This window comes from Fusarium odoratissimum (genome assembly GCF_000260195.1).
Source record: "Fusarium odoratissimum NRRL 54006 unplaced genomic scaffold supercont1.58, whole genome shotgun sequence".
NCBI lineage: Eukaryota > Fungi > Ascomycota > Sordariomycetes > Hypocreales > Nectriaceae > Fusarium > Fusarium odoratissimum.
In genome coordinates this window covers 90,372-102,808 of record NW_022158784.1, presented here as the reverse complement: position 1 = coordinate 102,808, position 12,437 = coordinate 90,372, and the positions used below count along the sequence as shown (strand labels likewise).

Genomic DNA, 12,437 nt, shown 5'->3' with positions numbered 1-12,437 from the left:
CGTTATTTTGGTCACATATTGGTAATTGCCAATGACGACGGAGGAAGTCACGGCTGTGCCAAATTCATCTTTGCTTCCTTGCAGTGAAAAGAAGGCTTAAAAAGGCAACGAATTAGGCTATAGGTTGGAGTTAAGCTTCTTTGGAGTATTTTAAGTAAACTTGTTCTCTGGGTAAACTATTTCAACTATGTATAAAGGTGAAAAGAAGGTATAGCCTTTAGGAAGGAAGTACACAAGGGAACCTTTGAGAGACCTATGAAGAGAGAGAATGAAACAAAATCAAGGTATCGATTTGTCTGTCTATTGGCGGACTACACAATTGCGCTCCCCAGGATTCTATCTCTAACGCACACACAACTCAATCCTACCATTATCAACACCGCTTGCCAAAGCATAAACCTCTCTGTTTCTGCCCGCTGATCTCGCCAACGCCTCAACCTGTCTATCCTTCATGCCCTCGCTACCAGCTGCGCGTATGATATCCTGTGTCTCGGGAGAGACCAACTGTGAAACAGCCTGCCAAGCATTGCCCAGAAGGGATGATTGAGTTCGCTTTGCAAACAGCACCAAGGTAAGAGCTGTCAGGATAAAGTGCATAATGAGAATAGTTATGGCAATGATGAAACCAGTCCACTGTTGTGGGACGACGACGTTCTGGGCATTGATAGTGGTAACCTCGTGTGTAGGTTCGAAGATGGGAAGCCAGTCGTAGTATAACATCTGATAAACACGGAACATAACTGCTTGCAGGGCTAGTGCTGGGTTGCCGGTCTCATGGAGGATTTTCTGGAACATAGCTGCATGCTCTGGATGCGTCGCCCAAATGACCGTAGTGGTGAGGTCATTGAACACAATGTTGCCTGCGAGGCTCCAGCCACCGAGAGTGGAAAATTCAACCAGTGTGACCCAAAGCTCCAAGTACGCAGACTGTATCGATACTTCTCCGTCGAGCTCCATCCAAAGGTCTGGCCCTGAGTGGACTTCGAGATTCAAGGTGCCGCGTCCCGTGGTATTGTCTGGAGAGATACCAACGCCAAGTTGTCTGAGAACACCTGTATCGTTCCTTAGGACTGTAAGGCTTGACAACTCCGTCAAGAACGTAGGTTCTGAAGCGACGGCTTTCCCGGTCATAGTGACGTTGAACTTGTGAGGCAGATTCTGGCTGATGAAACACATAGTGGCGTTTAACACCTCAGTCCCATTAGCTGTCTGGGCTAATGTCCATGGCCCGTCTGTCCGATATGTCAAATTATTCAACTCCTTTTGAAGGTCAGGCGGGATTGCACTACCCATGCCTGACTCAAAACGCCCATTCAGCACTTCACCAGAGTTTACGAGGGTAACATATCTAAAGCCATATGACCAACCAGATAGCGGATTCATCGTAACGTTTTTCGAGGACACTTCCACCATCGCAAGCTCGTTGCACAAGGCAGTTGGCCAGTTCGTCGACGTTTTGGTGTCATTCCAGATGTTGTGTAGCTTGCAATATACCTGTACAGGCTTGCTTAGCTCCTCACCAAGGAAGTCAGTCTGGTTTTCGACGGCGAATGTAGCGTTTAGATACAAGCCGTTGATCCCTGTCCTTTCACCTGTGTCCCACTGGATTGAAGTATTGATGAAAGTTGGTGGGAAACAAGCAGTTCGCTGATTGATAACAACAGCAGGACCATGATAATACTCGAGAGTAGTTCTGTCCGATGCCTTGTCATACGGCAGAATTGCGCGATAGACGTCTCCTGTATCGACAGCATTCTCGATGCGAAGTGGTGTCTCCATCTCGGCAGGACGGGTCTCGGCAAATCGCCAATGGGCTAGAGGCCTGGATCTCCAGTACGCAATGCTGCTGTAAGCAGAGCTGTCTGCTGTATCGAAGCCAACAGCTCTGATAGCAGTGGTTATCGGAGCCGAGATCTGGCCTTCGCCGAGATCGAAGAGGAGGATAGTCGAGGTGAGGGTTGATATTAATGCAATGACGACCGTTAGAGCAAGAACTAGAAGATAAAGAAGTCCCGAGGCGCGACCTGCAAAGAAGTGCCTCCAAGCCGTGGGGAGGAGACCCAACGGGCCGGCGCTAGAGCTTGAGGCTCTCTGGATAGACAGCATCGCTGTATCACAGAAACGACTACCTGAAGTCTCGAGGATAACGGCTGCCATTGCAGCAGCGGCAAGGCCAATCTGAAAACCAATCGACACTCGTATGCCAGCAGAGCAGATGGTGACTAGCTGTGTTGCCCAGCCGTTGAATACGATGTCGTCCCAAAATTTGGCACGATGATGGCCACTTCTTGCTCTGTCGGCGCCGTTCCAGAGGAAGATAAGGAGTGCGGTACAAAAGAATGTAACACCCGTACCAAATGTGAGGGTAATTATTCCAGGGCGGCCAATTCTGTGCCACCATCGTTGATCGCGCTGCTGCTGCGGCGGGACAAAGAAGGTTGTTGCAGATCGCATAGGGGTCTCGACGATATTGAAGGCGGACTGAGCTGACTTTTCCTGCAGGTCAGGTCGACCTGATTCTTTGATACTGGAATCGTGGTCATTGTATCCGACGGATGCTCCCTTGGGGTAGCCTGTAGCGTGTGTTATGCCGTGCTGTTGTGATGTGTGCATCTCGACGTTGCGAAACTCGGCCATGAGAGCAGCCTTAGTCTTAATTAAAGAGAGAGAAAAGAGAGTGTGAAGGGACGGTAAAAATGTAAAGAGAGAGAGGAAGAGAAACATGGGGTGTTTGCCATTGAAAGTGCACAATTGCTTCTCTTTGAACTTCGCACTCTAGACAAATGGGCTTATGGACGTTGCGCTCGCAGGGGTCAAGAGACTGGCCAATGAGGTACCTCTCTGTCATGACCAGGGCGAATATAGGTGGGCTTTATTCCGAGACTTGATGTTTGATAGGCCAGCTCGGACTCAGGGTCGGACTCAGGGTCGGACTTGAAAAATTAAGTCTGTATGATCTGTCTCTACATCTCACTTGCATCAAGATCGTAGAGTCTTTATTGGGCCCATCATTGGTGTTTCTTGCATACAATCATCACCCTCCAGACAAGGGTAAAATGAATTATTTGTAATACAGACATAAAACAGGACAGTGCCCTGGTAGATCGGTGTCTCCTTTGTATGGTTGTATAAAGTCGGGGTTAATGAGCGAGTTCGGAAAATAACAAACTACTCGAAACAAGACTTAACCAAGGTCTATAATAGAACAACGCCATGCAAATTCGGTCAGAGCAGGCCTGTATTCTTATCTCGTCTGTGGATTAAGTTTTAATTGTTTTAAGCAAATTGTTAATCGATTCTTCTTCTTTTAAACGCCGCGAGAGGGGGTGAGGCGGGATAAGACTTACCAGCCTCACAACGGGCAATGGGCGTGCAAGAGGCTGTCTAGCTATGACAATTATTAATATATACATGGTAAAAGGCCTTATAGGGGCTGGTCCGACAGCAGTCCCTCTAACCTTTAAACACTAGATATCCCAGATATCAAGCCTCGTTATTGGACTCCCTTGAAGAGATAAAAAGCCAGCGAGTACAAGCGTTAGCTGGTGATTGTAAATCCGTCCCTGTGGCTCCACTAGTTGAGATCATGTACGGTCATATAACCAAGCTTGTCCACTCCTCCCCTACAGATAGAGGCTATCCCAGATAGCAGCTACTAGAGATTGAGAGCCCAAGTCCTTAATCCAGCAGGCTCTGAGGCCAGAGACTAGCTTGCTGCCGACATTCGTCGTTATAACGGTCATGGTAAGGTCATGGTAAGGTCATGAAGGTCCTTAGGAGTTTGCGGGTCTGCTGGGCAGCGTGCGCTTGCACAGAGTAGGTGATTGTAGAAGCAGGTGTAATCTAATGCCTACCAGGCTACCTGCACTACAGGCTCATGAATAGGTAGCCTCACTGGTCATTGCATCTTATCGTTAATGGTGGTGTTCTCTAGCTCGGGAGCAAAAGTCGCGCATCTTCCCCTCTCTGTTAAGGCAGAGAGATAGGTCATAGCCCAGATTTATGTAATTTCTTGTTTGCACGACTAGGCGATAGGACGTCTATCCTAACAGCTAACTAACATCTATTGCCAAGGAAAAATTAACTTAAGGGGACAGTGTGAGCCATTAATCCTGTCCTAGTTGACTGCTGACATAAGAACATTTTGGCTTGCTGTTAATTTAAACATGCATAGTTAGATCTGCATAGCCCAATCGTTGACTTTAACCTTCTTTAATCTCAGCTATGTGTAACTATAATGGCTGATGATATAATGGCATGAGGCTGTGTCAAGATTGCTCATAGAGAAAGGGACAGATGTTAACACAACTGACCGTTACCAGCAAGCTCCACTACATGTGGTTGCGAGCTCGGGGCATAAAACACTCTCCAAGTTACTCATGAAAAAATGAGCCGATATCGATATAACCAACTGCCTCAAACAGACTCCATTGCTTTTAGCGATGGAGCTTGGACATGAAGACCTCTAGGCTGCTTATAGAGGAGGGGGCTGATGTCAACATGGCCAACTGCCATCAGCAAACAGCGCTGGAATACGCGGCGTCGGCTGGACAAATAGAATAATCTAGACTTCTGATAGAGAAGGGAGCAGATATCAACAATCAAGATAATCAAGGACGGGCTCCATTGCAATTGACGGCCATCGATGGACACCGTGACCCCGTACAAACACTACTAGATCATAGAGCAGATGTCGATGCTGGAGACAAATGGATAAACCGCGCTTCAATGGGCGGCTTTGGGAGGACATTGGTGTGTTGCCGAGCTGTTATTACAAAATAAGTGCTCCTGCATTCAGACGCAGGATGCTTACGGACAAACGATGCTACATCTAGCGGCTTATAACGGGCACTATCTTGCAACGGCCCTGCTAGTGGACTATGGGCAGATGTCAACCTGCAAGACAACCAGCAGAGGACGGCACTACATTGGGCAGCAAAGAATAGGCATGAGGCAGTAGTGAGACTTCTTTTGCAGGAAGGCGCGGACAACTATATTCCAGACAAGGGAGGACAAAGAGCCCTTGACCTAGCGATAAGTGAGCGAAGAGCCGTAGAGATATTGGCTGAAAAGAGCCTGACATAGAACTAAAGCTACGATGGGTTAGATTCGATGTAGTGGTATTGCTATTAGAAAGAGGCAGGTACTAGCATTTAGATATTGTATGATTATATGTTTTTGTCATGGTTGGTCATTGGGCTATCTAAGATACCCCTTTCTATTATTATATAACTAAGAAAACCCAACGTATAATTGCATTGGAGGAGTTTGCAAGAGCAAGCAGCTTTGACATACTATTATAACCTTGAAAATAATCTAAGTGCTTTATGTCTAGTTCTGTGGCTTGATTTGAGCAAAGGGCTACGATAGGCGGGTAACTCGGCAACTCACATCAGTGACGAATTGTGAAGTATGTTGGTTACTTCTTTCAACAGAATTATCTTCTCAGCTGGAGCTTCGATCCAGACGTTCAAGGCTTCGATGAATTTATCCCGTATGTTCTTGCATGGCACACCAGAGATATGTTTGTAGGGGACTCGGAAACCTGGAATAGTTTTCTGTGTATCAGCCTTTGTTAGGAGAACAGGTAGCAAGATGTCCAAACTATATTGAATTGCCTGACCTGCGAGGTTCTGGTAATACTAATCACTAATCTTATAATATCGTAATTGTAGTTTTAGCATAAGTACCTTCAAACTGCTCACTCGGTATCTCCTTCTCGAACCTTATCATCCCAATACGATGGAAAACGGTATCTTGATGTGTAGGTTGAAACAAAGCAAGGCAGTAGAGAGTTTCAAACGAATCCTCAAAGAGAAAACGCCCATTCTTCACAAAACACTCATCCCGCACAACAGGTAAGCAAAAGTAACGACCCTTGGCTTCTTCCAATCGCTTAGTCTTTCTCGATGCATTGTCGATGATACCCCTTTCACAGAGACCTGGAGTGAGGTTGTCCAAATAGGATAGTAAGGGAACTATCCTATCAGACGTGTCTTGTGTCATTTCATCGGGATATAAGACACCACCCCAGGTGTCGAAATTACCACCGTCAGTAACTTTGGGCAGGTATTTTGTAGCATCGTCAACTTCAATGCGGCCTTTGGAGCTAACCTTTGGCAACTCCTGGTGTTCCAAAGTAAGTGGTCCGATAAGATGCCCTCGGAGCTTGATATATCCGCCATGGATAAGACCTGTACTGTGGCTCTCATCGGCGTGCTTGAGCCAAACGGATTCAACGGAGACAAAAGTGTCGTTAGCAAATGGTGCGAGGCCCGCTAGCTGAATAGGACCTGTCATAGAAGCCCAAGACCAAGAAGGGGCCGTGTATGCGGACGTTCGCATTGATCTGGTGAAGGTGTTATCAGTTCCCCAACACAGAGCTTGAGGCAAATGCGAGCGCCATAATCCAGCCAGATACTGATCAAATATCTTGGAAGATCCATCAACAAGCAGGTCGGGTCTAATGTTCTCTGGGTCATACTGATCATGTATCTCTTTCTGAGACTGGCCAAATCCCTGAGCAACTCCCGCAAATGCAATGAGCCGGTCGGACTCTTGGGTTAGACGGGTCCCAACGTACTCTCGGACATATGTCTCCCAGATTTGGGCACCTGAGAGCCACGGTTTTGCTTTTGGTTTGTTGTCTTTCATTCCTTCAATAGACCTTCCATTCCAGTGGTTTTCCGGGTGTTGCTCGCAAGCTACCCTTTTTCGACAGTGCCACCATAATTGGCTATGGGCGAGGATGAGTGATCGAGGAGATAGGTACCACTCTTGAAAGACCCATGCTCTCTTCCTTAATGGGGAGTTCAGGATATCGTCCCACATCGTGTCGTACTCAAGGTAGACGCTTTTTCGCTCCTCACCATCCCAAGATGAAGTAAAGAACAGAGCTTCCATTATACCCGGATCCCTTCCGCGAAAGCTTTCGCCGTTAACGTCCGCGGCTGCGGCGGAGCATATATTGAGTAAGGAACAACCATAGACTTTCTTCATAGTAATAGCCTCGCGTTGCCAGTCTTCTCCATCATCCTGAATAATGCAGAGCGAGTCGATCCATATAAAATGAATATTAAGACGAGAAGAGAAGTTAATCGCTTCTTGATACTTTTTAGGGAGGTCTTCCACTGGAATCCCGGTGCGAAACTGGTCAAGATTCTCGGCTTTCAGCATAAGCATCTCCTGGTTGCCCCAACAGTGAGAGAAGGAGACGTATGGCCCAGTCGAGCTTGTGGAAGTCTCTACAAGTCTCAGCCGTTTGGAATCGATAATCTCCAATAATCTTGTCGGGCGATATGACAGATCACCCTGGTTGCATATTGTATGATTGTCGATACAGTCTTGGATCCACTTTTGAGGAAGATCAGAGCCAAAAGGATCCGTCCGTGGAGTATAGAAGTCGGATGATTGTTTTCCACCTGTTGCATAGATCAGAATATTTAATTGTTTCTGCTGTGTCTGCAAATCCTACGGCCGAGGGTTTCGTTTCTGAAACTCCATCTTGCTCCTGTATTCAACGATGGACGAATAGTCAATCCTTGAAATTCAAGGCCAGATTGGCCTCGCTCGTATAAAATATGATACTGAAAAGTATCCCAAGCCTGCTCAGGAAATGCATCCCAAGAGCGGCTCTTCACGACGGTTCGGCAGATAAAGCAGCCATGATGCGATGCGGCCAGGAGGTCCGCTCTCTTGTGATGTGAAAGCCACTGGCGACTGTCTGGGAGCTCCCCTTTAAATATGCCTTCGCAAAGAGTGCAAAGCCTTGATGGCAAAGAAGCCATGACGTTTTGAATAAGTTGGATAGTTTGGAGAGTCTCCGTCAAGTTGAACAAGAACAACAGTGAGCTTTTTTCTTATCTATCATCCTGGTTAATGAGGGGCTGTGGCTTGAGCTTCCAGTCTGCCTAGTTGCACAGCCACCTTCTCTACAACTACGGTGGCTCACAGGTTGGCGGTGTCTGGTCGCGTAAAACCATGGCTGGCTGATTGCTGAGGTTGTATAAGGTCCGCGTGACGTAACCGCTGAGTTCATTTTCATTTGGTAACCAGTTAGATCTATGACCGCTGAGTCGTAACAGTTTTCCTAATGATAATAAAACTCATTGTTTGGACGCAGCCATTGCGCTGTGCGGTGCAGGCCTCAAGCCTGGCCAACAGAAACTCACGAGACGGCAGCTCGTGAGGGATGACAAGTCAACCAGCAAAAGCACGCTGCATTCATGACGTCTCTTACCACGACCCCAATTGTCCCGCGTCTCTAGATGCAGTAATCAGAGACAAATCTGCGATGCCTCCCAACGATTCGTTCGAATACGAAGCCACTTGTGTGGAGTGAGGCCAAGCTGCGGTCGAGTCACGTCGCTAGAAGGAGCAACTCTGCCTTGCAAAACCGGGTGCATTTCTCCAAAATGACCAGTCGATCATTTTTGAGATCTTATCTTGCCTGCTCTCCACCATATTATGGCCATCGATGCAACCGCAACGTCGGTAGAGCCAACATCTCTTGGCCGTACTCTCCTTGCAGTGGGCATTTTCTTTCTCATTCCGACATCAACTATCCTTATTCTGAGATATTACCCTCGGTTAAAACACCATCTTTTTGACGTCGATTATGGTCTCATGCTGATCGGTTGGGTAAGCGAAAATCCGTTATGTGATAAATCAAGGTACAATACTGATACACCTTTACCTCAGATGCTATATGTCGCTGTGAGCGGTATTGTTGCGCGAAGTGTTTTTGCCGGCCTTGGTACGAAAGACGAGAATTTAAATGCCTATCTGCAGAATGATGGACGAAAGGTATGCATTGTGAGTTATTGCCAAAAAGAGCAGTGGCTTACCCACGTGTATTCAGTTCCTCTGGTGCTTCCAAGTCACATACTGCTTCTCGTTGCTGTTTCTCAAAAGCTCCATTTGCGTCACCCTTCTCCGCATCGCCGTGATCAAAACACATCGTATTATCATCTGGTGCACCCTCACATTTGCCATATTATCTACAAGCGTCGTTATTATCGGGGTGTTCCTCATCTGCCAGCCTATTTCTACCGCTTGGGGCCATACAGGAACATGTGCACCAACAGTAGTCATTGCAAGCCTCGGCTATCTTGTATCTGCTGGTGCAGTCGTGACAGATTGGATCTGTGCTATCTTGCCTATCTTTATGCTCTACAAATCCAACATGAAATTAGCGACAAAGATTGGCGTCAGTGCTGTTCTGGGATCGGCCGCTTTGTGAGTTTTGTTGTTGCCTTTTGAATGCTTAACGGTGTGCGCTAACGTTGACAGGGCATCACTCTGTACTATAATCCGACTTCCCTATGTAAAGTATTACACTACTATCCCGAATTATCTGTGTTAGTATCCTTGCTCACACCCTCTACTTGTTTGCCTATCTAACAATGAAATAGATAACGTCGCAAACATTGTAATTTGGCCTATTGTTGAATCAGGAATTGGAATTGTGTCCGCCTCGCTCTCCACTCTACACAAGCTCGTCAGCAGCCGGTTTCATTTCGATTCAACGGAGATGTCGAAGAGGAGAAAGAGGAAAGGAGATGCCAAGGTCACCCCGGATTCGACGGGAAACGGAACAGCCGGCAAGATCGCCGACACCATAGGAAGCATTCACGTCGTCCAATAAAAGTCTACAGCACTAGGAATATCTATCACCGCCAAAGTCGTCGGAGATTTTGTACTTACCGGCATTAATAAATTAACAGTCCATTTAGCCTGCCCGAACTAACAGGGTGCGCATTGCTGCAATTGTGTTCTGTAGTTCTTCGTCATGCTAGGAAGGTCAATGCTGTCGACTGGGGGCTTATCGGTAGCCGAGTTGGGCATGGTAGGAGGGCCAATTTGACGCTCGTTGCTGAGATGAGTGATCTATTGTACCAGATGCACCAAGATACTATTGAGAGATAACTTCCCCAGTGCCTGTTTTATGTAGCTGTTTTCTCCTCATGCTGAAAATTATGGGGATTGTTTATTTCACTCGTATTCTTGCAACACTAACAGATACCAACAGAAGAAGCCACAACAGATAAAACTTGACTAATAATGTTCAACTTTGCTTGCCCTGCGGTCAAAGAAATGTCATTGCCAGCAACAAGATTTACCTCCCCCTGCACGCCAACAACCCGGTTTTGGTCCTAGCACTTGTACCTGGAAGATTTGTGATCTACATCGATCCAAGCATTTCACACCATCCATCTGGTATCCACTAAGAATTGTAGAACCGGGTGTTTTTTTTACTTGGTAGATCAGTATCTCGTGGCTGGCGCATTACCGTGTTTCATCGTAATACCCGAGATGAGAGGGTACACAGTACTTACGTGGCTAGTTCACCTCCGAGTGGCATCTGGCATTCCACAGCTCATATTATTCATACACTTCAGACAGCTTGCTTGCTTGATCAGTATATTGCTATAACTGCTCGTGGTTATGGCTGTATCTTGAAAACTTTCTTGCATCGAATGCAATCCATTTACCCCCCGAACATCGATCATTGGGCAAGCAACGTTTCGCTTTCACTGAGCATGCGACCTCACTTTGCTCGTGCTCTGACCAAACAAATATCTCTCAATTTTTTTTATTTCTTTTCAATATTTACAGCTCCTCGTTACTCTGAACCTCCCACGCTCGCTGCGCCTTGAACTGCTCAGGAAACCACTTCGGCGTTTTTCCCTCGGTCATCATATCAACAAGCGCCTCAGCACTCCTATAAGCCCACGCCATCCCATGCCCGTTCATACAAACGATAGCCCACAATCCATCCTCAGCCGGAACCTCCCCGACCAGAGGAAACCCATCCGGTGTCTCGCACACAATACCCGTCCAGTCCCGAATGACCTTCGTTGAACCGCCCCAATTCTCATAACCATAGACCGTTCGCGCTGCGCCGTGTAGAACGTATGCGATCTGGTCGTTGATGGCGGTATCGTCCGTGATGTAGCGTTCGCGCGTGGGGGACATTTGTGTTGACCCGCCAATTACAACACTGCCGGCGTTTTTGGCGCCTGGGGGTTGAGCGGCGATGTAGACGTTGCCGCTGTGGAGATCGGGAACGCTGTTGCTTCGTCGAAAGACCTTGTTGTCGGTCGTGTTGGCAGAAGGCGTTACGGCGGAGACTTGATTGCGGACAGGCATGGTGAAGTTGGTGCTTGCGATGCCGGGGTGAAGAGCCGGGGTGAAGCCGTTGGTAGCGAGGACGACTTGTTTGCTCTTGACGGTTCCTCGGTTCGTCTTGACTTCCCATCTTGCTCCAGCCTTGGTCTTCTTGCCGAGCTGGTTGAGGCTCAGCGCCATGGTGTTTGTCTGTAGATTGAGGCCTTTCTCAAGACTGTACTCAAGCATCCCACAAACGGTATGGTATGGGTTCTGAGTATGAGCTTTGAAGGTCACAGCTCCAACGATCTCAGGCCATCCCCAGTAATCGCGAGCATCCTGGCCCTTCCAGATAGTCCTCTTGTTCTTGGGAACGTCATTGGGCCGGCGCTTCTCAAGCTCATGCTGAAACTCAATTGACTCAACGGCTGTCTTGAACGAATCATCAGTCCAGTACAGACTGGCGGTCTCGACGTCTGTGAAATCGCTTGAAACGTTGTGTGAGCGGACGAAATCGCGCACGTCGTCGACACAATCCTGCTCCATGTTGGCGATTCGAAGAGCATCATCCTCGCCATATGTCTCGACCCATGCCTTCACACCATTGTAGTCACCAGGTTTGCAATGACCTCCATTACGACCAGTCGCGCCTGAAGCTGCAGTTCGCGCTTCAATCATCAGAATTGATAGGCTTGAGTCGCGATCCAACAGCTTGTGTGCTGTAGCAGCACCTGAGATACCGGAACCAATGATGACATAGTCAAAGGTCTTCTCTGTCGGCAGATCCTTCGTAGTGCGGAGGTTGGCGATGCGGTGAGGAGGATCTTGCCAGTAGGACTTCGTCGCGTTAGGAAGAGGCAATCCCGGAATCTTGAGAGCCGGGGACTCATCAGGCGTGTCGCTTCGCAAGGAGTGAGGATGCGCGACGGCGAGAGAATTGACACCTGAAGCCAGAAGGATGCTGGCTGTTGCCACCTGAGACAAAGAGGACCTCATGATCGATGATTGAGCAGAGAACCTTGGAGGAGGGAAAACATGAAGAAGCCTCGCTGTCGATCTTTTATACCGAGTCAGCGCAACGGAAGGATCCGGACTTCAATTGTAGAGCCGCACCGAGATTCGCTCAATATTCATGGAGAAACATGACCGGCCGATAAGCGTCGGTTCCGTATACTCAATCAGGAAGGATATGATCAAGGTTCCCCGACTTTGAGTGGGATCGGCGGTTGTTGTGCGGGGTTCACATCCTGGTTATTGCAACGTTAGTATCGCGGTCACTATCTTATTTCCCTCACAACGGTACGATTCGAAAATTGGGTCCATGTACT

General features: G+C 47.8%; 4 protein-coding genes across 4 annotated transcripts; 1 reads left to right on the top strand and 3 right to left on the bottom strand.

Moving 5' to 3' along the window:
- Window positions 1-342: 342 nt before the first annotated feature.
- On the bottom strand, window positions 343-2,637 carry FOIG_15764 (uncharacterized protein; the record flags this gene model as incomplete). Its single annotated transcript, XM_031217152.1, has 1 exon — window positions 343-2,637. The coding sequence occupies one exon, from the start codon at window positions 2,635-2,637 to the stop codon at window positions 343-345; it is 2,295 nt and encodes a 764-aa protein (XP_031053173.1).
- A 2,830-nt stretch (window positions 2,638-5,467) lies between these two features.
- On the bottom strand, window positions 5,468-7,831 carry FOIG_15763 (uncharacterized protein). Its single transcript, XM_031217151.1, has 2 exons — window positions 7,475-7,831; window positions 5,468-7,421 (listed from the first exon to the last, which is right to left on the bottom strand). Exons 1-2 carry the CDS (start codon window positions 7,785-7,787, stop codon window positions 5,656-5,658), a joined length of 2,079 nt encoding a protein of 692 aa, XP_031053172.1. The 5' UTR covers window positions 7,788-7,831; the 3' UTR covers window positions 5,468-5,655.
- Window positions 7,832-8,466: 635 nt separating this feature from the next.
- FOIG_15762 (uncharacterized protein) lies at window positions 8,467-9,646 on the top strand (the record flags this gene model as incomplete). The annotated part of the gene is made up of 5 exons (XM_031217150.1): window positions 8,467-8,640; window positions 8,701-8,805; window positions 8,861-9,237; window positions 9,292-9,359; window positions 9,414-9,646. The coding sequence occupies 5 exons, from the start codon at window positions 8,467-8,469 to the stop codon at window positions 9,644-9,646; spliced, it is 957 nt and encodes a 318-aa protein (XP_031053171.1).
- Window positions 9,647-10,611: 965 nt separating this feature from the next.
- Window positions 10,612-12,105, bottom strand: FOIG_15761 (uncharacterized protein; the record flags this gene model as incomplete). Its single annotated transcript, XM_031217149.1, has 1 exon — window positions 10,612-12,105. The coding sequence occupies one exon, from the start codon at window positions 12,103-12,105 to the stop codon at window positions 10,612-10,614; it is 1,494 nt and encodes a 497-aa protein (XP_031053170.1).
- Between the last annotated feature and the right edge of the window lie 332 nt (window positions 12,106-12,437).